At 35.1% G+C, this 22020-nt stretch overlaps 2 protein-coding genes across 2 annotated transcripts; one reads left to right on the plus strand and one right to left on the minus strand.

The window, feature by feature from the left end:
• The first annotated feature begins 1383 nt into the window (after positions 1 to 1383).
• LOC121865837 (kelch-like protein 2) lies at positions 1384 to 19474 on the plus strand. The gene is made up of 8 exons (XM_042365389.1): positions 1384 to 1469; positions 3726 to 3960; positions 4190 to 4218; positions 7282 to 7458; positions 10308 to 10442; positions 15376 to 15580; positions 15765 to 15881; positions 19334 to 19474. The coding sequence occupies exons 1-8, from the start codon at positions 1384 to 1386 to the stop codon at positions 19472 to 19474; spliced, it is 1125 nt and encodes a 374-aa protein (XP_042221323.1).
• A 562-nt stretch (positions 19475 to 20036) lies between these two features.
• LOC121865838 (polyubiquitin-like) lies at positions 20037 to 20675 on the minus strand. Its single transcript, XM_042365390.1, has one exon. It carries the CDS (start codon positions 20622 to 20624, stop codon positions 20037 to 20039), a length of 588 nt encoding a protein of 195 aa, XP_042221324.1. The 5' UTR covers positions 20625 to 20675.
• Positions 20676 to 22020: the final 1345 nt, after the last annotated feature.

Below are 22020 nucleotides of genomic sequence, written 5' to 3' on the forward strand. Positions count from 1 at the left end.
TTTAACTGAAATAACTGTAAAAACTGTCGTCGTCTTTCCTGTTTGTACTTAACACAACTATTTTTATTATTTCAGGCTCACCGTGTAATACTTTCGGCGGGAAGTAATTATTTTAAGACAATGTTTACCTGTGGATTAAGTGAGGAAACAACACAGTCTTCTTCAATAGAAATGAAGTCTATAAAATTTAATATATTAAAACAGCTCATCGGATTTATATATACTGGTAAGGATAAAGAAAAACTTTTTAAAAGTTAATAGAAAGTGAGTAATGTAAAACTAAAAACGATATTTTTTATTTTGTTGATAGATTGTTTTTTTTAAATCTTTAGAAAACATCGAGGTAACAGTGGAAAATGTTCAAGAGTTAATTGTAGCTGCAAACATACTTGAAATTCACCATGCTGTACGTGTTTGTACAGACTTTCTTAAGAGTGAACTTCATCCATCCAATGCTTTAGGAATTTACAAGTACGGTTTTATGATTCAGTTCAGTTGATTATGTTACCTATATGTACGTACAATAAATAAATCTATTAGGAATAAATCCATTGTTTTTGTTTTTTAAACAGGTTTGCTGAGGTCCATTATTTAGTAAACCTGCTGTCTGCTTCGCAGGACTTCATCTTTTCTAATTTTGTAGAAATTACAATGGAACAAGAGTTTTAGGAATAATTTGACTCAACTTTCTTTCTCTTCTCTTCTTGATACTTCCCCAAGCTCAAGAAGCTCAAGAATATCTAACAGAGAAATTTAAGAGTCCTCTTCTTCTTCTTCTTCATTCTTTTCAACAAACACACACTTAAAATAAAAATAAAAACTGAAATTAATGTATAGTTTTTACTTATCCATCCCAAGCTGCTGTACATTCAACACTACCACTATTTATAAAAGAACGCTGGTGATGATTAGTATTAACATTAGTATTTGAGAATGGCAGCGGCACATGTGGAGCTCTCTCATAACGAGAAGGAGGAGGAGGAGGAATGTAAATCTTATCCGAACTACCTGCTAAACTACATACATTTCCTCTGGCAGTCACAACAGTTATGTGATGTAGAAATATTATTAGCTGATGGATCAGTTGTGAAGATGAGTGAGTAAGAAATTACATAAAATCACACTTAAAAGTATGTCCTCAATCAATCTATGTACCTTCCCCCACTACTTTTACAAAAATCTGATGGGGATTACATTTTATTCCACAGGTACTGGTAAGGGAAAATATTTTAAGTTTTCATAGTAGGTTATGCTGCTATCTATATGTAAAATTTTTATTTTGTTGCAAATGAATAAATGAAATTTTTTTCTTTTTTTGTAAAAATACTTTAGGAAACCGAGATAACAGTGGAAAACGCACAGGAGTTAATTGTGGCTGCGAACATGCTGTTCATGCCCCGTGCTGTACTTGTTTGTACAGACTTTCTCAAGAGCGAACTTGATCCATCCAATGTTTGGGGAATTTACAGGTAACGAATTTTTATTTTGTAAATTTTTTTATTTTGTTCTGTTCTGTTTTAATTTGATTGATTCTGATTCGATCTAATCCGATTCTAGAGAGGATGTGTTCCTTTTTTTTTTTACAGGTTTGCTCAGGCCTATTATTTAGTAAGATTGTTGAATGATTCGCGGGACTTCATCTTCTCCAATTTCATAGAAGTGACAATGGAACGAAAGTTTCTTGAGATTCCTAAAGAAACTCTACTATATTTTTTAGATTCGGAGTATCTTCATATTGACTCTGAGTTTCAGGTAAATATTAGATATTTTTCTTTTTATTTAATATTTATTTATTGAAAATTTTATTTATTTTTTTTTTTTTATTGCAACTCTCACTTTCTTTTTCTTTTCTTTTGTTATATTGCAGGTATTCTCTGCTGCCATCAGATGGATTAGTTATATATGAGGATGGCAGCGGCACGTGTGGAGCTCTCTGATAACGGAGAGGAGGAGTGTAATTATCCTTATCCAAACAACCTGCTAGAGAACCTAAATTCGCTCTGGCAGTTACAAAAGTTCTGTGATGTAGAAATATCAGTTGATGGATCAGTTGTGAAGGTGAGAAAACATTATTTTAACTTTTTTATTATTTTTTGTCAATAATTGAAAAAAAATATCTTGTATATGTACAACCAACCAAATTCTTTTATTATTATTCCAGGCTCACCGTGTAATACTCTCGGCGGGAAGTAATTATTTTAAGGCCATGTTTACCTGTGGATTAACTGAGAAAACAACATATTCTTCAATAGAAATTAAATCTATGAAATTTAATATATTAGAGCAGATCATCGGATTCATATATACTGGTAAGTAACATTTCAGTTTTCATATTTATAAAAAAAAAACGGTATTTTTATTTTGTTACTTATATCTTAATCTTTAGGAAACATCGAGGTAACAGCTGAAAACGTTCAAGAGTTAATAGTTGTTGCAAACATGCTGGTAGTTCCCCACGTTGTACGTATTTGCACAGACTTTCTCAGGAGTGAACTTCATCCATCCAATGCTTTAGGAATTTACAGGTAACGTGACTAATTTTTATTTTGTAATTTTTTTATTCTTGTTCGGTTCTGTTTTAATTTGATTAATTCTGATTCGATCTGATTCGATTCTAAAGAGGGTGTGTTTATTTTTTTTTTTTTACAGGTTTGCTGAGGCCTATTATTTAGTAAGCTTGTTGAATTGTTCGCGGGACTTCATCTTCTCCAATTTCGTAGAAGTGACAATGGAGCAAGAGTTTCTTGAGATTCCTAAAGGAACTCTACTATATTTTTTGGATTCGGAGTATCTTCATATTGACTCTGAGTTTCAGGTAATTATTAGATATTTTTCTTTTTATTTAATATTTATTTATTAAATAAAAAATCTAATTTTTTTGTGGTTTATTGCAGCTAGCTCACTTTCTTTTTCTTTTGTTATATTGCAGGTATTCTCTGCTGCCATCAGATGGATTACACAAGAAATAACTGATAGACTTTGTTGGATTCTTGACATTTTAAAACGAGTAAAATTATCTTTAATTTCAAGTAAACTAATAGAAAAAGCAATTAATGAGTGCTCTGACATCAGATTGAAAGTTAACCTTAAACAGCAGATAAATTTGGCTAAAGAGGAAGCCTCCTTTTATGTCCAGCCAAGAATTTGTACTCGAAAGAAAATTTATGTCATAGGTGCAAGGAGCGAATGGAGTAGATTCAAGAAGTTTAAATATTTTAACTTGTGTAAAAGTGTAGAATGTTTTGATACCTTTAGGAAGGAATGGCAGAAAGTTTGCCCGATGAAAAAAAAAAGTGAAAGGCCAGAAATAGCAGTCTTACATGGGAAAATTTTCGTTGTTGGAGGGAGGGGACCCAGACCCTTTCCGATTTTGGCGGATGGCGAAGTTTATAATCCACAGGAAGATAATTGGACTGGGATATCTTCTATGGTTACCCCACGATGTGATTTTGGATTATGCGCTCATGGAGGTTACCTTTATGCCTTCGGTGGGGGATCGGTCGTCGTCGAAAAAAGTATTGAAAGATATGACCCTATTACAGATGAGTGGAGATTATTAGAGTCAAATATGCCAGAAGCTAGATCCAAGTAAGTACAATTGTAATGTTAAAAATCAACCATTTTCAAATTAGGTTTACTGACTGATAGTAACTGATAATGAGAAAATGTAGCAGTGGCCTGTACTTTTTTTTTTTGTCTTTTTCTCCTTTTCTTTTCTTTTACAGAATGGGTATAGTAGAACATCGAGGTCTCATTTACATTATGGGTGGATATACGGACACTCACAACGCCGCCCTGCGTGATCTTCTCTCATACAATCCTGTGACTGAGGAGTGGAAGAATCTAGCACCAATGCTAGGTGAACGATGTGACACGATAAGAGTTGCAGTTTTGAATAACTTTCTGTACGTAGTAGGTGGTACTGAGTTTGAGGAAATGGAAAGATATTCTTTTGAACAGGTAAGATTATTTACCGTGGAGTGCTTATGAATTATTATTATATTGTAGCCAGCCAGATGTGAAGAATATTTGTAATACTGTTGGTAAATAATTGTATAACCTCCCTCCCTTCCTTTTACCTTTTTTTCTTTTACTTTCCCACAGAACAAATGGTTTGAGTGTTCATCAATGTATTCCGGTCTAAATTCCCCAGCAATTGTTGCTACAAATTCTCTGTTATATTTCATAGGCGGTGACATTAGAAATGATGATGGACAGGTAAGGAAGACTGAAAAGAATGATTAATGAAAACTGATAATATTTATTAATAATCTTTATAATCCAAAGTTTTAACCTAAACTATTTTTTTTTCTTTTTTTTTAGCTACTTGACACTGATGTGAATGTGGAGTATTTCGACCCTAAGAATAATAGGTGGATACACTGTACATCACTTCCTGAGGCTCGGATTGATACTAGAGCAGTTGCAATTTGACAATCCTATCTGAACTACCTGCTAATGTAGAAATATTATCAGCTGATGGATCAGTTGCAAAGCCATTTAAAATAAAATAAAAATTAGAAAAATTTTCTATCTTTTTAACTTACCTAACATGAAATTTGAAAGTATCCTTATAATTGTTTAATTTCACATTTGCTAACCGGCCAAGTTTAGTAAGCACTCAACTAACCTAACACACAAATATTACATTTTAAGTCCATGAAATCTTGAGTATATCTCTCCTCTAGTTACAGCCTGGCATTTGATATTATTAACATAATATGTACCGGGAACTGATATCTCTTCTCTCCCAAGCTCAAGCTCAAGAATATTCAACAAGAAACTTTCAAGCCCTCTTTATCCTCCTCTCATCCTCTTTAGCATACATACACACACACTTAAAAAAAAAAAAAAATGTATTACCTATCCCAACATACTGAAAGAAAGAGGCTGCTGGCTGTAGTTTAGTTTTGTTACTGTTTGAAGAAGCAACGGAAGCACCACCACCACCACCACCACCACCACCACCACCACCATTACGGGTATTACCAGATATCACCACACCACTAAAAATAAAACTGACAACTAGTTAGTATTACATTAGTATCTGAAGATGGCGGCTGCACATGTGGAGCTCTCTCATAACGAGAAGGAGGAGGAAGAGGAATGTAAATCTTATCCGAACTACCTGCTAGACTACATACATTTTCTCTGGCAGTCACAAGAATTATGTGATGTAGAAATATTATTAGCTGATGGATCAGTTGTGAAGGTGAGTAAGTGAAACATTTATCTGTAAGTGAAGAAACATTTACTCCTACCTACATATCTTTCTTTGCCTGCCCTCCATCACCCACCCACCATTTACACACATATAGGGGGAGGGAAACTTAACTACACTGCCCACATTCACCGTCCGTTTAGGAGAAGTCAGTGGAACATGGTTTAACAAAGTATATCCAGTATAGTAGAAGAAATTTCCCTGTTCCCCCAACTTCCCTTCTTCTCCGACACAAATAAACTGTTCCCCCAACTTCCCTTCTTCTCCGACATAAATAAAGAGTTACTTTCCAACTTTCTTCGCACGAGAGAATCAATGTTTCCAAGCAGTGATTTGATTTGGGCGGTTTGCTTCCTAGCAGTGGTTTGATTTGGGCGGCTTGCTTCCTAGCAGTGGTTTAATTTTGTTGTCTGTCTGTCCATAATTCTCTCACTTTTATGTAATCTGATGGGATTACATTTTATTCCACAGGCTCACCGTGTAATACTGTCAGCGGGAAGCGAATATTTTAAGACAATGTTTACGTGTGAATTTGCTGAGAAAACAAAACAGTCAATAGAAATGAAGTTTATGAAACCCAATATATTACAACTGCTCGTCGACTTCATATATACTGGTAAGGGAAAATATTTTAAGTTTTCATAGTGCTATGCTGCTATCTATATGTAAAATTTTTATTTTGTTGAAAATTAATAAATGAATTTTTTTTTCTTTTTTTGTCAAAACCTTTAGGAAACATCAAGATAACAGTGGAAAATGCACAGGAGTTAATTGCGGCTGCGAACATGTTGATGATATCACGTGCTGTACTTGTTTGTATAGACTTTCTCAAGAGCGAACTTTATCCATCTAATGCTTTGGGAATTTACCGGTACGTGCAGTATAATAATAATTAATTAATTATTCTCCAACTGTTTATATAATATGTATTTTTATCTGTCCTATACGTATTTTTTTTTTTTTTTTTTTAAACAGGTTTGCTGAGGCCCATAATTTAGTAAGGTTGCTGCATTCTTCCCGGGACTTCATTTTCTCCAATTTCGTAGAAGTGACAATGGAGCAAGAATTTCTTGAGATTCCGAAAGAAATTCTGCTGTATTTTTTGGATTCAGAGTATCTTCATATTGACTCTGAGTTTCAGGTAAATATTAGATATTTTTCTTTTTATTTAATATTTATTTATCAATTTCAAAAATCTTTTTTTTTTTTGAGGGGGGGTATTGCAGCTCACTTTCTTTTTCTTTTGTTATATTGCAGGTATTCTCTGCTGCCATCAGTTGGATTACACAGGAAATAACTGATAGACTTTGTTGGATTCTTGACATTTTAAAACGAGTGAAATTATCTTTAATTTCAAGTAAACTAATAGAAAAATCAATTGATGAGTGCTCTGACATCAGATTGAAAGTTAACCTTAAACAGCAGATAAACTTGGCTAAAAAGGAAGCCTCCTTTTATGTCCAGCCAAGAATTTGTACTAGAAAGAAAATTTATGTCATAGGTGGATCAAAGAACGAACTCATTAGATTATGGAATAGATCAGAGGAATATATGTTTAAAAGTGTCGAATGTTTTGATACCTTTAAGAAGGAATGGCAGAAAGTTTGCCCCATGAAAAATATAAGAATTTGGCCAGAAATAGCAGTCTTACGTGGACAAATTTTCGTTGTTGGAGGGGTTGGAGAGGAGATACCCTCTCCGATTTTGGCGGTTGGCGAAGTTTATAATCCACAGGAAGATAATTGGACTGGGATATCTTCTATGGTTACCCCACGATGTGATTTTGGATTATGCGCTCATGGAGATTACCTTTATGCCTTCGGTGGTTGGACGGGATCGGTCGTCGAAAAAAGTATTGAAAGATATGACCCTATTACAGATGAGTGGAGATTATTAGAATCAAATATGCCAGAAGCTAGAAAAAAGTAAGTACAATTGTAATGTTAAAAATCAACCATTTTCAAATTAGATTTACTGACTGATAGTAACTGATAATGAGAAAATGTAGCAGTAGCCTGTACTGTTTTTTTTTCTTTTTCTCCTTTTCTTTTCTTTTACAGGATGGGAATAGTAGAACATCGAGGTCTTATTTACATTATTGGTGGATATACGTACACTTACAATCCCCTGCATGATCTTCTCTCATACAATCCTGTGACTGGGGAGTGGAAGAATCTAGCACCAATGCTAGGTCCACCATCTAAGACGATAGGCGTTGCAGTTTTAGATAACTTTTTGTACGTAGTAGGTGATAATAATGGGAAAAAATCAATGGAAAGATATTCTTTTGAACAGGTAAGATTATGAGATTATATACGATAAAGTTTGAATTTTCTATTTATAATACTTAGTGAAAAGGGATAAAAATTTTATGACCTCCCTCCCTTCCTTTTACCTTTTTTCTTTTACTTTCTCACAGAACAAATGGTTTAAGTGTTCATCAATGTATTTCGGTCATAGCCCAGCAGTTGTTGCTACAAATTCTCTGTTATATGTCATAGGCGGTGACTACAGTAGAAATTATAATAGCCTGGTAAGGAAGAATGAAAAGAATGCTTAATGAAAAATGATAATATTTATTAATAATCTTTATAATCCAAAGTTTTAACCTCAAACTATTTTTTTTTCTTTTTAGATATCTGTCGCTAATGTGGAGTATTTCGACCCTAAGAATAATAGGTGGATAAACTGTACATCACTCCCTGAGGGTCGGTCTGATGCTAGAGCAGTTTCAATTTGACAATCTTATCTGAACTACCTACTGATGTAGAAATATTATCAGCTGATGGATCAGTTGTGAAGGTGAGCGAGAAATATATTTTTTGCATACAATCACATCAGCTGCCTCACTTATGGGAAGACTGCCACAACCATCCCAGAGACAAATAAAAAAAAATCTGATGTGCCCTTACACTTCCTCACTCTCCCTTACACCCCCTCACTCTCCCCTCCTTCTAGTCACAGCCCAGCCGGCATTTGATATTATTAACATAAAATGAACCGGAAACTTGATATCTCTTCTCTCCCAAGCTCAAGATCAAGAATATCCCACGAGAAACTTTAAAGTCTCTTCATCCTCCTCTCATCTCTCTTCAACACACACACTTAAAATAAAAAAATAAAATACTTCTGTTGCTGGCTGTAGTTTATAGTTGTTACTGTTTGAAGAAGCAACAGAAGAATCACCACCACAACCACCACCACTACCACCACCACCACCACCATCACCACGGGTATTACCAGATATCACCACACCACTACTAAAAACAAAACTGACAACTGGTTAGTATTACATTAGTATCTGAAGATGGCGGCTGCACGTGTGGAGATCTCTCATTACGAGGAGGAGGAGGAGGAGGAGTGTAAATCTTATCCTAACTACCTGCAAGACTGCATACATTTCCTCTGGCAGTTACAACAGTTATGTGATGTAGAAATATTATTAGCTGATGGATCAATTATGAAGGTGAGTGAGTGATATATCTTTCTCTGCCCTCCATCACCCAAATCTTAAAAAACAAAAACTGATGGATTACATTTTATTTCACAGGCTCACCGTGGAATACTGTCAGGAGGAAGCGATTATTTTAAGACAATGTTTACGTGTGGATTTGCTGAGAAAACAACACAGTCAATAGAAATGAAGTCTATGAAACCCAATATATTACAACTGCTCGTCCACTTCATATATACTGGTAAGGGGAAACATTTTAAGTTTTCATAATGCTGCTATACTTATATTTAAATTAAAACGAAATACATTATGAATAAAAAACTTTTTTTTAATACTTTAGGAAAAATGAAGATAACAGTGGAAAATGCACAGGAGTTAATTGCGGCTGCGAACATGCTGATGATGTCCCGTGCTGTACGGTTTTGTACAGACTTTCTTAAGAGTGAACTTCATTCATCTAATGCTATGGGAATTTACCGGTATGTGCAGTATAATAATTAATTATTTTCAAACTATTTATATAATACGACGTAACTAATTCCATATTGTTTTTTTTTTAAACAGGTTTGCTAAGGCCCATTATTTAGTAAGGTTGCTGCATTCTTCGCGGGATTTCATCTTTTCCAATTTCGTAGAAGTGACAATGGAGGAAGAATTTCTTGAGATTCCGAAAGAAATTCTACTGTATTTTCTTGAGTCAGAGTATCTTCATATTGACTCTGAGTTTCAGGTAAAATAATTTTTTTTATTTAATATTACAAACTTTCAACTGACTTTATATAATAAAGTTTTAATCCCCAACTATCAAAATTAACTTTCTCTATTATTTATTGCAGGTATTCTCTGCTGCTATTAGATGGATTACACGAAGAACTAATAGATATGGTTGTTGGTATTTTGACATTTTAAAACGAATGAAATTATCTTTAATTTCAAGTAAACTAATAGAAAAATTAATTAATGAATGCTCCTCTGATATTAGATTTAAGGTTAACCTTAAACAGCAGACAAACTTGGCGGCCAAAAGGGCAGCCTTATATGTCCAGCCAAGAATTTGTACTCGAAAGAAAATTTATGTCATAGGTGGATTAAAGAAAGAAAACTATTACCAAAATAAATTTAAAAAAAGTGTCGAATGTTTTGATATCTTTAGGCAGATATGGCAGAAAGTTTGCCCCATGAAAATTGTGAGAAATTCACCAGGAATAGCAGTCTTACATAGAAAAATTTTCGTTGTTGGAGGGATTGGAAAGGAGAGTCAGATTTTGACGGATGGCGAAGTTTATAATCCACAGGAAGATTATTGGACTGGAATATCTTCTATGGTGATCCCACGGTGTAATTTTGGATTATGCGCTCATGGAGGTTATCTCTATGCCTTCGGTGGTTGGATGGGATCGGTTATGGAAAAAAGTATTGAAAGATATGACCCTATTACAGATGAGTGGAGATTATTAGAGTCAAATATGCCAGAAGGTAGATCCAAGTAAGTATAATAACAATTTTCAAATTGGATTTACTGACTAATAGTATGAACACTGATAATAATGAGAAAATATAACAGTGCCTATACTTTTTTTCTTTTTACAGCATGGGTATAGTAGAACATCAAGGTCTTATTTACATTGTTAGTGGATATATGGACTTTTACAACCCCATGCATGATCTTCTCTCATACAATCCTGTAACTGGGGAGTGGAGAGCACTAGCAGGACGTGCTCCACCTCGCTACAACTACATGGGTGTTGCAGTTTTGAATAACTTTTTGTATTTAGTGGGTGGCCTTCTTTTTAATGAAGAAGCGGAAAAATCACTAGAAAGATATTCTTTTGAACAGGTAATATGTATGCTTATTATTATATACAATACAATTTGAATTACAGTAGTGAAAATTGTATAACTCCCTTCTTTTCTCTTTCCCAAGACAACAATAATGATTTAAGTATATTGAAGAAGAATTTTTGTAATACTGTATGTAGTGTAATGAAAAGAGGGAGTAAAAATTGTATAACCTCCCCTCCCTTCTTTTCCTTCCACAGAACAAATGGTTTAAGTGTTCATCAATGAATTTTGATCGAAGTATCCCAGCAGTTGTTGCCACAAATTCTCTGTTATATGTCATAGGAGGTCACCGTCAAAATAACCTTAATAGATTGGTAAGAAAGGGAGAATGGCAATGGAAGAATGAAATGAATTAATTATATGGAATGAATTATATTACAATTTTAACCTTCTAACTTTTTTTTTAGGTATCTGTCGCTAATGTGGAATATTTCGACCCTAAGAATAATAAGTGGATGAACTGTACATCACTCCCTGAGGGCCGGTCTTATTCTAGAGCAGTCTTAATTTGACTCCCTAAACCTTCCTCAAGACTGATATTATCTTCATATTTAATCCATTTAAAATAAAAAAGGTTTGCTTTCTATCTTTTAATTTAACTTACCTAACATGAAATTTGAAAGTATCCTTATAATTAGTATCTGAAGCTGCATGTGTGGTGGAGCTTTCTCATCACGAGGAGGAGAAGGAGGAGGAGGAATGTAAATCTTATCCTAACTACCTGACGATATACATTTCCTCTGGCAGTCAGAAAAGTTATGTGATGTAGAAATATTATTAGCTGATGGATCAGTTGTGAAGGTGAGTAAGTGATACTTTAGGAAACATCGAGATAACAGTGGAAAACGCACAGGAGTTAATTGCGGCTGCGTAGTAGACTAAAATCAATCAAATTTATCTACTCTTTTTTTGACATTTTGAAACAAGTGAAATAAAGCTTATCCTTAAAAACATACAGTAGCAGCAGCAGCAAAACTTTTGTCCAGCCAAGAATTTGTACTCGAAAGAAAATTTATGTTATAGGTGGAATTAGATACAGATCAAATGAGTATTGATTAATGATGGAAAACTGATATTAATATATACAATGTTTTAAAGGTATCTGTCGCTGTGGAGTATTTTGACCTTAAGAATAACTACTTGAGGGTCGGTCTGATGCTAAAGCAGTCACAATTTGACTGACTTTCTTTCTCTTCTCTCTCTCTTCTTGACACTTCCCCAAGCTCAAGAAGCTGAAGAATATCCAACAAAGAAACTTGCAGGTGTGGTTAGTGTTACATTAGTATTTGAGAATGGCGGCGACACGTGTGGATCACAAATTTAATCTATTTAAACTGCTCATAGAATTTATATATACTGGTGAGGATAATTTCGGAACAAAATAAAAACTTAAATTAATGTATAGTTTTTACTACCTATCCCAGGCTGCTGTAGTTTAGTTTTGCTACTGTTTGGAGGTGAGGACGGAAGCATCACCACCACCACCTCTTACCTCCCCCTCTCTGTTAAAATTACCAGATATCACCACTACCACTATTTACAAAAAACACTGGTGGGTTGTGTGGTTAGTGTTACATTAGTATTTGAGAATGGCGGCGACACGTGTGGATCACAAATTTAATCTATTTAAACTGCTCATAGAATTTATATATACTGGTGAGGATAATTTCGGAACAATCGAGATAACAAAGGAAAACATACAGGAGTTAATTGTGACTGCAAACATGATAGGAATACCCCAGGTTGTACGTATTTGTACAAACTTTCTCAGGAGAGAACTTCATCCATCCAATGCTTTAAGAATTTACAGGTACGTACAGTATAATAATTAATATTATTTTCTTGTTTTGATGTTTTTTATTTGTATATGTACGTATACAATGCAGAATTTGAACTAAATCCCATTTTTTTTCTTTTTGTTGGGGGAACAGGTTTGCTGAGGCCCATAATTTAGTATCGTTGCTGCATTCTTCACGGGACTTCATCTTGACCAATTTCGTGGAAGTGACAAAGGAGCAGGGGGCTTGAAGAGAAACCTTCCTCAAGACTGACATTATCTTCATATTTAATCCATTTAAAATAAAAAAAAGCTTGCTTTCTATCTTTTTAACTTACCTAATATGAAATTTTAAAGTAATAAAGAACTGACCAAAGCTGTCTAACGTTGCTTATCACATACGTTACAGCAAAACTTTGCTTCCTTGTCATGTGACTTATGCTTAACTATAGTGAAAAAGAAGTAAAAAATTGTCATGTAGAGGGAGTATTTTGATCCTAAGGATAACAAATGAAGAAACTGTACACCCCTGAGGAACGGTATGATGAGTAAAAAAGTGTATATTTTTTTGCTTTTTTTTATCCAGGTCTTCTTTAATGGGCCCCAGGGTTAATGGGGCCTCTAATCTTAATGGGCCCTTAGTCTTAATGGGTCCCAGTTTTAATGGACACTCAACTAACTTAACACACAAATATTACATATTAAATTACCCCAACATACTGAAAGAAAGAGGCTGCTGGCTGTAGTTTAGTTTTGTTATTGTTTGAAGAAGCAACGGAAGCACCACCACCACCACCACCACCACGGGTATTACCAGATATCACCACACAACTAAAAACAAAACTGACAACTGGTTAGTATTACATTAGTATCTGAAGATGGCGGCTGCACATGTGGAGCTCTCTCATCACAAGGAGAAAGAGGAGCAGGAGAAGGAGGAGGAAGAGGAATGTAAATCTTATCCGAACTACCTGCTAGACTACATACATTTCCTCTGGCAGTCACAAGAATTATGTGATGTAGAAATATTATTAGCTGATGGATCAGTTATGAAGGTGAGTAAGTGAAACATTTATCTGTAAGTGAAGAAACATTTACCTCCTACCTATATATCTTTCTCTGCCCGCCCTCCATCACTCACTCACCATTTACACACATATAGGGGGAGGGAAACTTAACTACACTGCCCACACTCACCATCCGTTTAGGAGAAGTCAGTGGAACATGGTTAACAAAGTATATCCAGTACAGTAGAAGAAATTTCCCTGTTCCCCCAACTTCCCTTCTTCTCCGACACAAATAAAGAGTTACTTATCCAACTTTCTTCTCACGAGAGAATCAATGTTTCCAAGCAGTGATTTGATTTGGGCGGCTTGCTTCCTAGCAGTGGTTTGATTTGGGCGGCTTGCTTCCTAGCAGTGGTTTAATTTTGTTGTCTGTCCGTCCATAATTCTCTCACTTTTATGTAATCTGATGGGATTACATTTTATTCCACAGGCTCACCGTGTAATACTGTCAGCTGGAAGCAAATATTTTAAGACCATGTTTACGTGTGAATTTGCTGAGAAAACAACACAGTCAATAGAAATGAAGTTCATGAAACCCAATATATTACGACTGCTCGTCGACTTCATATATACTGGTAAGGGAAAATATTTTAAGTTTTCATAGTGCTATGCTGCTATCTATATGTAAAAATTTTATTTTGTTGCAAATGAATAAATGAATTTTTTTTTTCTTTTTTTGTCAAAAACTTTAGGAAACATCGAGATAACAGTGGAAAATGCACAGGAGTTAATTGCGGCTGCGAACATGTTGATGATATCACGTGCTGTACTTGTTTGTATAGACTTTCTCAAGAGCGAACTTCATCCATCTAATGCTTTGGGAATTTACCGGTACGTGCAGTATAATAATAATAGTTAATTATTTTCCAACTGTTTATATAATATGTATTTTTATCTGTCCTATACGTAATTTTTTTTTTTTTTTTTTAAAAACAGGTTTGCTGAGGCCCATAATTTAGTAAGGTTGCTGCATTCTTCCCGGGACTTCATCTTCTCCAATTTCGTAGAAGTGACAATGGAGCAAGAATTTCTTGAGATTCCGAAAGAAATTCTGCTGTATTTTTTGGATTCAGAGTATCTTCATATTGACTCTGAGTTTCAGGTAAAATGTAAATATTTTTTTTTTATTTAATATGTACAACTTTCAATTGACTTTTATTTACAAGATTATTAACCCGAATTTATCTTTCTATTATTTATTGCAGGTATTCTCTGCTGCTATCAGATGGATTACACAAGCACAAGATATAAATAATAGATATTGTTGTTGGAATTTTGACATTTTAAAACGACTGAAATTGCCTTTAATTTCAAGTAAACTAATAAAAAAAGCAATTAATGAGTGCTCCGCTGATATTAAATTGAAGGTTAACCTTAAAAAGCAGACAAACTTGGCTAAAAAGGAAGCAGCCTTTTCTGTCCAGCCAAGAATTTGTACTCGAAAGAAAATTTATCTCATAGGTGGATTCATGAAAGAACTCTATATATCAGATGGGTTTACATTTAAAAGTGTCGAATGTTTTGATATCTTTAGGCAGAAATGGCAGAAAGTTTGCCCTATGAAAATTGTGAGAAGTTCACCAGGAATAGCAGTCTTAAATGGGAAAATTTTCGTTGTTGGAGGGAGTGGAGAGGACAGTCAGATTTGGGCAGATGGCGAAGTTTATGATCCACAGGAAGATTATTGGACTGGAATATCTTCTATGGTGATCCCACGGTCTGATTTTGGATTATGCGCTCATGGAGGTTTTCTCTATGCCTTCGGTGGTTGGACGGGATTGGTCATCGAAAAAAGTATTGAAAGATATGACCCTATTGCAGATGAGTGGACATTATTAGAGTCAAATATGCCAGAAGGTAGATCCAAGTAAGTACAATAACAATTTTCAAATTGGATTTACTGACTGATAGTGTGAACTACTGATAATAATGAGAAAATATAAGTGCCTATACTTTTTTTTTTTTTTTACAGAATGGGTATAGTAGAAAATCAAGGTCTTATTTACATTGTTAGTGGACGTATGGACTCTTATAACCCCTTTCATGAACTTCTCTCATACAATCCTGTAACTGGGGAGTGGAGAGATCTAGCAGCACTGAGTGCTCCACCTCGCTACAACTACATGGGTGTTGCAGTTTTGAATAACTTTTTGTATTTAGTGGGTGGTCTTTTTAATGAAGAAGGGGAAAAATCACTAGAAAGATATTCTTTTGAACAGGTAATGTGCATGCTTATAATTATATACAATACAATTTGAATTATAGTAGTGAAAAGGGAGTAAAAATTATATAACTCCCTTCTTTTCTCTTTCCAAAGACAATAATAATAATTTAAGTAATATGGGAGAAGAATTTTTGTAATAATGTAGTGTTGTATAACCTCCCTTCTTTTCCTTTCCACAGAACGAATGGTTTAAGTGTTCATCAATGAATTTTTGGCGAAGTATCCCAGCAGTTGTTGCCACAAATTCTCTGTTATATATCATAGGTGGTCATCGTCCCAATGACCACCTTGAACTGGTAAGAAAGGAAGAATGGAAATGGAAGAATGAAATGAATAAATTATATTACAAATTTAACCACCTAACCACCTGTTTTTTTTTCTAAAGGTATCTGTCGCTAATGTGGAGTGTTTCGACCCTAAGACTAATAAGTGGATGAACTGTACATCACTCCCTGAGGGCCGGTCTTATGCTAGAGCAGTCTTACTTTAACTCCCTTCGACATCCCCAATCAAGAAAACTTCCCTCAAGACTGACATTTGTCTCCTCCATATTTAATCCATTTTAAATAAAAAAAAGCTTGTTTCCTATCTTTTTTAACTTACCCTAACATGAAATTTGAAAGTATTCTTATAAAGTATCCTTGTGGATCAATGGTACCATTGTTTAATTTTGTCGAAATATCCCAGCAGTTGTTGCCTGCCACAAATCCTCTGTTATGTCATAGGCGGTTACGGTTATCATAACTTGGTAAGGAAGAATGGAAATAAGAATAAAATATATTAATAATTCCTAAATATTTTTATAATAATCCTTTATAATAAGTTTTAATCTAAAACCTGAGGATAAAAAGTGGAGAAACTGTACATCACTCCCTAAGGAACGGTCTAATGATGCTTTAGTAGTCTCAATTTGACTCGAAACCTTGAGTCTATCCCTCCTCCTAATCACAGCCTATTAACATAAAATGTACCGGGAACTTGATATATTAATGCTAGAGCAGTCTCAATTTACTCTCTTCTCTCTCCCAAGCTGACAACTGGTTAGGTTAGTCTTACATTAGTATCTGAAGATGGCGGCTGCACGTGTGGAGGAGCTCTCTCATCACGAGGAGGAGGAGGAGGAGGAATGTAAATCTTATCCTAACTACCTACTAGACGATATACATTTCCTCTGGCAGTCAGAAAAGTTATGTGATGTAGAAATATTATTAGCTGATGGATCAGTTGTGAAGGTGAGTGAGTGAAACATTTATCTGTGAGTGAAGAAACATTTCTCTGCCTGCCCTCCATCACCCACCCATCATTTACACACCATATCGGGGGAGGGAAACTTAACTACACCGCCCACACTCACCCTCCATTCCTTATTACCGCCCAGGAGAAGTCAGTGGAACATGATTAACAAAGTCTATCCAGTGCAGTGGAAGAAATTTCCCTGCTCTCCCCTAACTTCCTTTCTCCCCCGACACAAATAAAGAGCTGTTTATCCAACTTTCTTCGCACGATAGAATCAATGTTTCCTAGCAGTACTTTGATTTGGGCTTGCTTCCTAGCAGTGGTTTAATTTTGGTTTGCTTCCAGGTAATGGTTTGATTTTGTTGTCCGTCCGTCCATAATTCTCTCACTTTTATGTAACTTCACAAAACCTATGCTATGACAACGACTCTTCACCCAGATTTTTACGTCCCCTTAATGTATGTATAAAGGCAGTATGAACGAACTAACAAATTTTAAAAAATAAACGATGGGGATTACATTTTATTCCACAGGCTCACCGTGTAATACTGTCAGCGGGAAGCGACTATTTTAAGACCATGTTTACGTGTGGATTTGCTGAGAAAACAACACAATCAATAGAAATGAAGTCTATGAAACCCAATATATTAAAACTGCTTATCGACTTCATATATACTGGTAAGGGAAAATATTTTAAGTTTTCATAGTGCTAAGCTGCTATCTATAAGTAAAATTTTTATTTTGTTGCAAATGAAGAAATGAAATATTTTTTTTTTCTTTTTTTGTAAAAATACTTTAGGAAACATCGAGATAACAGTGGGAAACGCACAGGAGTTAATTGTGGCTGCGAACATGCTGTTCATGCCCCGTGCTGTATTTGTTTGTACAGACTTTCTCAAGAGCGAACTTGATCCATCCAATGTTTTGGGAATTTACAGGTAACGAATTTTTATTTTGTTTCTGTTCTGTTTTAATTTGATTGATTCTGATTCGATCTAATCCTATTCTAGAGAGGATATTTTTTTATTTTTTTTATTTTTTTTTTTTTTACAGGTTTGCTCAGGCCCATTATTTAGTAAGCTTGTTGAATGGTTCGCGGGATTTCATCTTCTCCAATTTCGTAGAAGTGACAATGGAGCAAGAGTTTCTTGAGATTCCTAAAGAAACTCTACTATATTTTTTGGATTCTGAGTATCTTCATATTGACTCTGAGTTTCAGGTAAATATTATATATTTTTCTTTTTATTTAATATTTATTTATTGAAATTTTATTTATTTTTTCTTTTTTTATTGCAGCTCTCACTTTCTTTTTCTTTTCTTTTGTTATATTGCAGGTATTCTCTGCTGCCATCAGATGGATTACACAAGAAATAACTGATAGACTTTGTTGGATTCTCGATATTTTAAAACGAGTGAAATTGTCTTTAATTTCAAGTAAACTAATAGAAAAAGCAATTAATGAGTGCTCTGACATCAGATTGAAAGTTAACCTTAAACAGCAGATAAACTTGGCTAAAGAGGAAGCCTCCTTTTATGTCCAGCCAAGAATTTGTAATCGAAAGAAAATTTATGTCATAGGTGGATCAAGGAAAGAATTCAATATAATATGGAATAGATCAGAGGAATATCTACTTAAAAGTATCGAATGTTTTGATACCTTTAGGCAGAAATGGCAAAAAGTTTGTCCTATGAAAATTGGGAGAATTTCACCAGGAATAGAAGTCTTACATGGAAAAATTTTCGTGGTTGGAGGGGTTGGAGAGATAGACGCTCAGATTTTGGCGGATGGCGAAGTTTATGATCCACAGGAAGATTATTGGACTGGAATATCTTCTATGGTAATCCCACGGTGTGATTTTGGATTATGCGCTTATGGTGGTTATCTCTATGCCTTCGGTGGTTGGACGGATTCAATGGAAATAGGAAAAAATATTGAAAGATATAACCCTATTACAGATGAGTGGAGATTATTAGAGTCAAATATGCCAGAAGCTAGATCCAAGTAAGTACAATAACCAGTACAATAACAATTTTGATTTACTGATAGTGTGAATTACTAATAATAATAATGAGAAAATGTCGCAGTAACCTGTACTGTTTTTTCCTTTTTTTTTCTTTTTATAGCATGGGTATAGTAGAACATCGAGGTCTTATTTACATTATTGGTGGATATACGGACACTTACAATCCCCTGCATGATTTTCTCTCATACAATCCTGTAACTGGAGAGTGGAAGAATCTAACATCAATGCAAGGTCCACCGTCTAAGACGATAGGCGTTGCAGTTTTAGATAATTTTTTGTACGTAGTGTGTGATGGTATTCTGGATGAAAATTCAATGAAAAGATATTCTTTTGAGCAGGTAAGATTATTTACCAGTACTTAAAGTTTAATATTGTAACCAGGAAGTGGAAGAATTGTTGTAATACTTTAGGAACAAAGGGAAAAAATTGTATACCCCCCTCCCGCCCCCTTACTCTTGTTTTAACCTTTTTCTTTTACTTTCCCACAGAACCAATGGTTTAAGTGTTCGTCTTCAGAGTATTTGGGTCGAAGTAGCCCAGCAGTTGTTGTCACAAATTCTCTGTTATATGTCATAGGCGGTTACTGGAGTGGTTTGAATGGAATTGGAATGGTAAGGAAAGAAGAATAAAAGAATGATTAATATAAAATGATAAATATTGATAATAATATTTATAACTTTTTTTTTTCTTTTTAGATTTCTCTCGCTAATGTGGAGTATTTCGACCCTAAGAATAACAAGTGGATAAGCTGTACACCACTCCCTGAAAGTCGGACTAATGCTATAGCAGTCTTAATTTGACTACTCGAAACTTTGAAAACCTATATACTGATTTCCTCCTCCTCCTCCTCCTTCATTCTCACTCATTCTTATTTTAGTAAATAAAAAGCAAATAAATAAATGTATAGTTTTTTACTACCCTATAGGATATAATCCCAACATACTGCCAACTACCTGCTAGGTCACATTGCAAACTAGCCAATAGAGAAAACAAAAATACTCAGTTTTTCACATATATATGGTTTTGCGGTTTTGCAGTATGTGATAAAAAAACAATGCATAAAATAATTTTAATAGTGTTTATTTGGTTCGGTTAAAATAATAACAATGTGCAAAAAGAAATTAAATCTTTTCCATTCCATACATTAAAGGAAATTTGAACATTTCATTTGAACATTTCATCCGGAATACTTTATTTTTTCACAAAGATCTGTATTCCTCTATGACGCAATACCAAAGGGGGGAGTATAAGTTCCTTATGGATATCTTCTGAAGATTCTACTTCTAGGATAATTATCTCTCCTGTAAGGGTAAGGGTTTTCACAAAGATGTTGTTTCCTCCTCTAATAAGACGCAGTGTAGATTCCTTCTGGATATTGCAGTCAGAAAGAATGCGACAATCCTCCAACTGCTTACCAGCAAAGATCAATTTCTGCAGCTTTGGGGAGGTGCCTTCCCTATCCTGAATTTTTGCCTTTACATTTTCAATGGTGTCTGAAGGTTCTACTTCTAGGGTAAACTTTCCTGTAAAGGTTTTCACAAAGATTTGCATTCCTCCTCTAAGACGCAATACCAAATGGAGTGTAGATTCCTTCTGGATATTGTAGTCAGAAAGAATGCGACAATCCTCCAACTGCTTACCAGCAAAGATCAATCTCTGCTGGTCTGGGGGGATGCCTTCCTTATCCTGAATTTTTGCCTTTACATTTTCAATGGTGTCTGAAGGTTCTACTTCAAGAGTAATAGTCTTTCCAGTGAGGGTTTTCACGAAGATCTGCATGATGTACTGCAAAGAAAACAATTCATTAGTAAAATTTTAGCCACAGTATAATTCTTAAATAATCTTAAATTTAAATATCTACAAGATTGTTGAGCATGTTATAGTAGGTAGCAAGGCAACCATTATATATGAAAACACAAGACTACTACATTAATATTTTATACACATATTGTACAGTACACATAAATCTTGGCTTTAACCAAAGTAACTACATACCCCCCCACACACACATACAGTATAGAGCAATAACACATGTACTCCACAGATGTTCATTTGCAGTCTATCTTCTGTGTAACCTAGCTATGCATATACAAATATAGTATAATAAAATTAAATGCCTAGCATTTATGGGCTTTAGGCAGAAATGGCAGAAAGTTTGCCCAATGAAAATTGAGAGATGTGGGCCAGAAGTAGCAGTCTTACATATAGAAATTGAACCGGCAGACGATGAACTTTATAATCCTGATCCGCTTTTGGAAGATAATTTGATCGGGGTATCTTCTATGGTGCTCCCACGGTGATTTTGGATTATGCGCTCATGGAGGTTATCTCTATGCCTTTGGTGGTTTGACTGTCTTAGGAGTGTGGCTGTAGTTTAGTTTTGTTACTGTTTGAAGAAGCAACGGAAGCACCACCACCACCACCACCACCATTACGGGTATTACCAGATATCACCACACCACTAAAAATAAAACTGACAACTAGTTAGTATTACATTAGTATCTGAAGATGGCGGCTGCACATGTGGAGCTCTCTCATAACGAGAAGGAGGAGGAAGAGGAATGTAAATCTTATCCGAACTACCTGCTAGACTACATACATTTTCTCTGGCAGTCACAAGAATTATGTGATGTAGAAATATTATTAGCTGATGGATCAGTTGTGAAGGTGAGTAAGTGAAACATTTACCTGTATTTATCTCCTACACTTTCTTCTCTGCCTGCCCTCCATCACCCACCTTTTATACCCATATCGAAGTACACCGTCCACACTCTACCCGCCGCCGCCCTAACTGCCCAGGAGTCTAGGACCAAGGAATAGTGGAAGAAATCTCCTAACTTCTCTGAATGCTTCCTAGAAGTGGTTTAATTTTTGGTTTGTTTGCTTCCTAGCAGTGGTTTGATTTTGGCTTGCTTCCTAGCAGTGGTTTGATTTTGGCTTACTTCCTATTGTTCGACCAGTCTACATCTATAGGTACCTCACCGCACTGTTATTATGGCCTCTCTCATTTTACATCCTCCACTTGCCCCATGACCTCCTCCTATAGGTCCCAGGCCGTTACCAACATTTTTCCTTCTCACAAAATATCCCTCCTCCCAGTCCTCCTCCCAGTCATAGGCCTGGTATTTGACGACATATTAATGTCACGTCAATCTTTATCATAACCAGGAACTCC

Source organism: Homarus americanus, unplaced genomic scaffold, assembly GCF_018991925.1.
Source record: "Homarus americanus isolate GMGI-L3 unplaced genomic scaffold, GMGI_Hamer_2.0 scaffold36317, whole genome shotgun sequence".
Classification (NCBI taxonomy): Eukaryota; Metazoa; Arthropoda; class Malacostraca; order Decapoda; family Nephropidae; genus Homarus; species Homarus americanus.

What these genes read in the sequence shown, in the direction of transcription:
- LOC121865837 (XM_042365389.1), top strand. Translation starts at nt 1,384, where the DNA reads ATGCTGTTCATGCCCCGTGCTGTACTTGTTTGTACAGACTTTCTCAAG. An exon ending in AATGTTTGGGGAATTTACAG is followed by an intron (nt 1,470 to 3,725) that starts GTAACGAATTTT and finishes TTTCTTTTACAG; the next exon opens with AATGGGTATAGTAGAACATC. An exon ending in AAAGATATTCTTTTGAACAG is followed by an intron (nt 15,581 to 15,764) that starts GTAATGTGCATG and finishes TCCTTTCCACAG; the next exon opens with AACGAATGGTTTAAGTGTTC.
- LOC121865838 (XM_042365390.1), bottom strand. Translation starts at nt 20,624, where the DNA reads ATGCAGATCTTCGTGAAAACCCTCACTGGAAAGACTATTACTCTTGAA.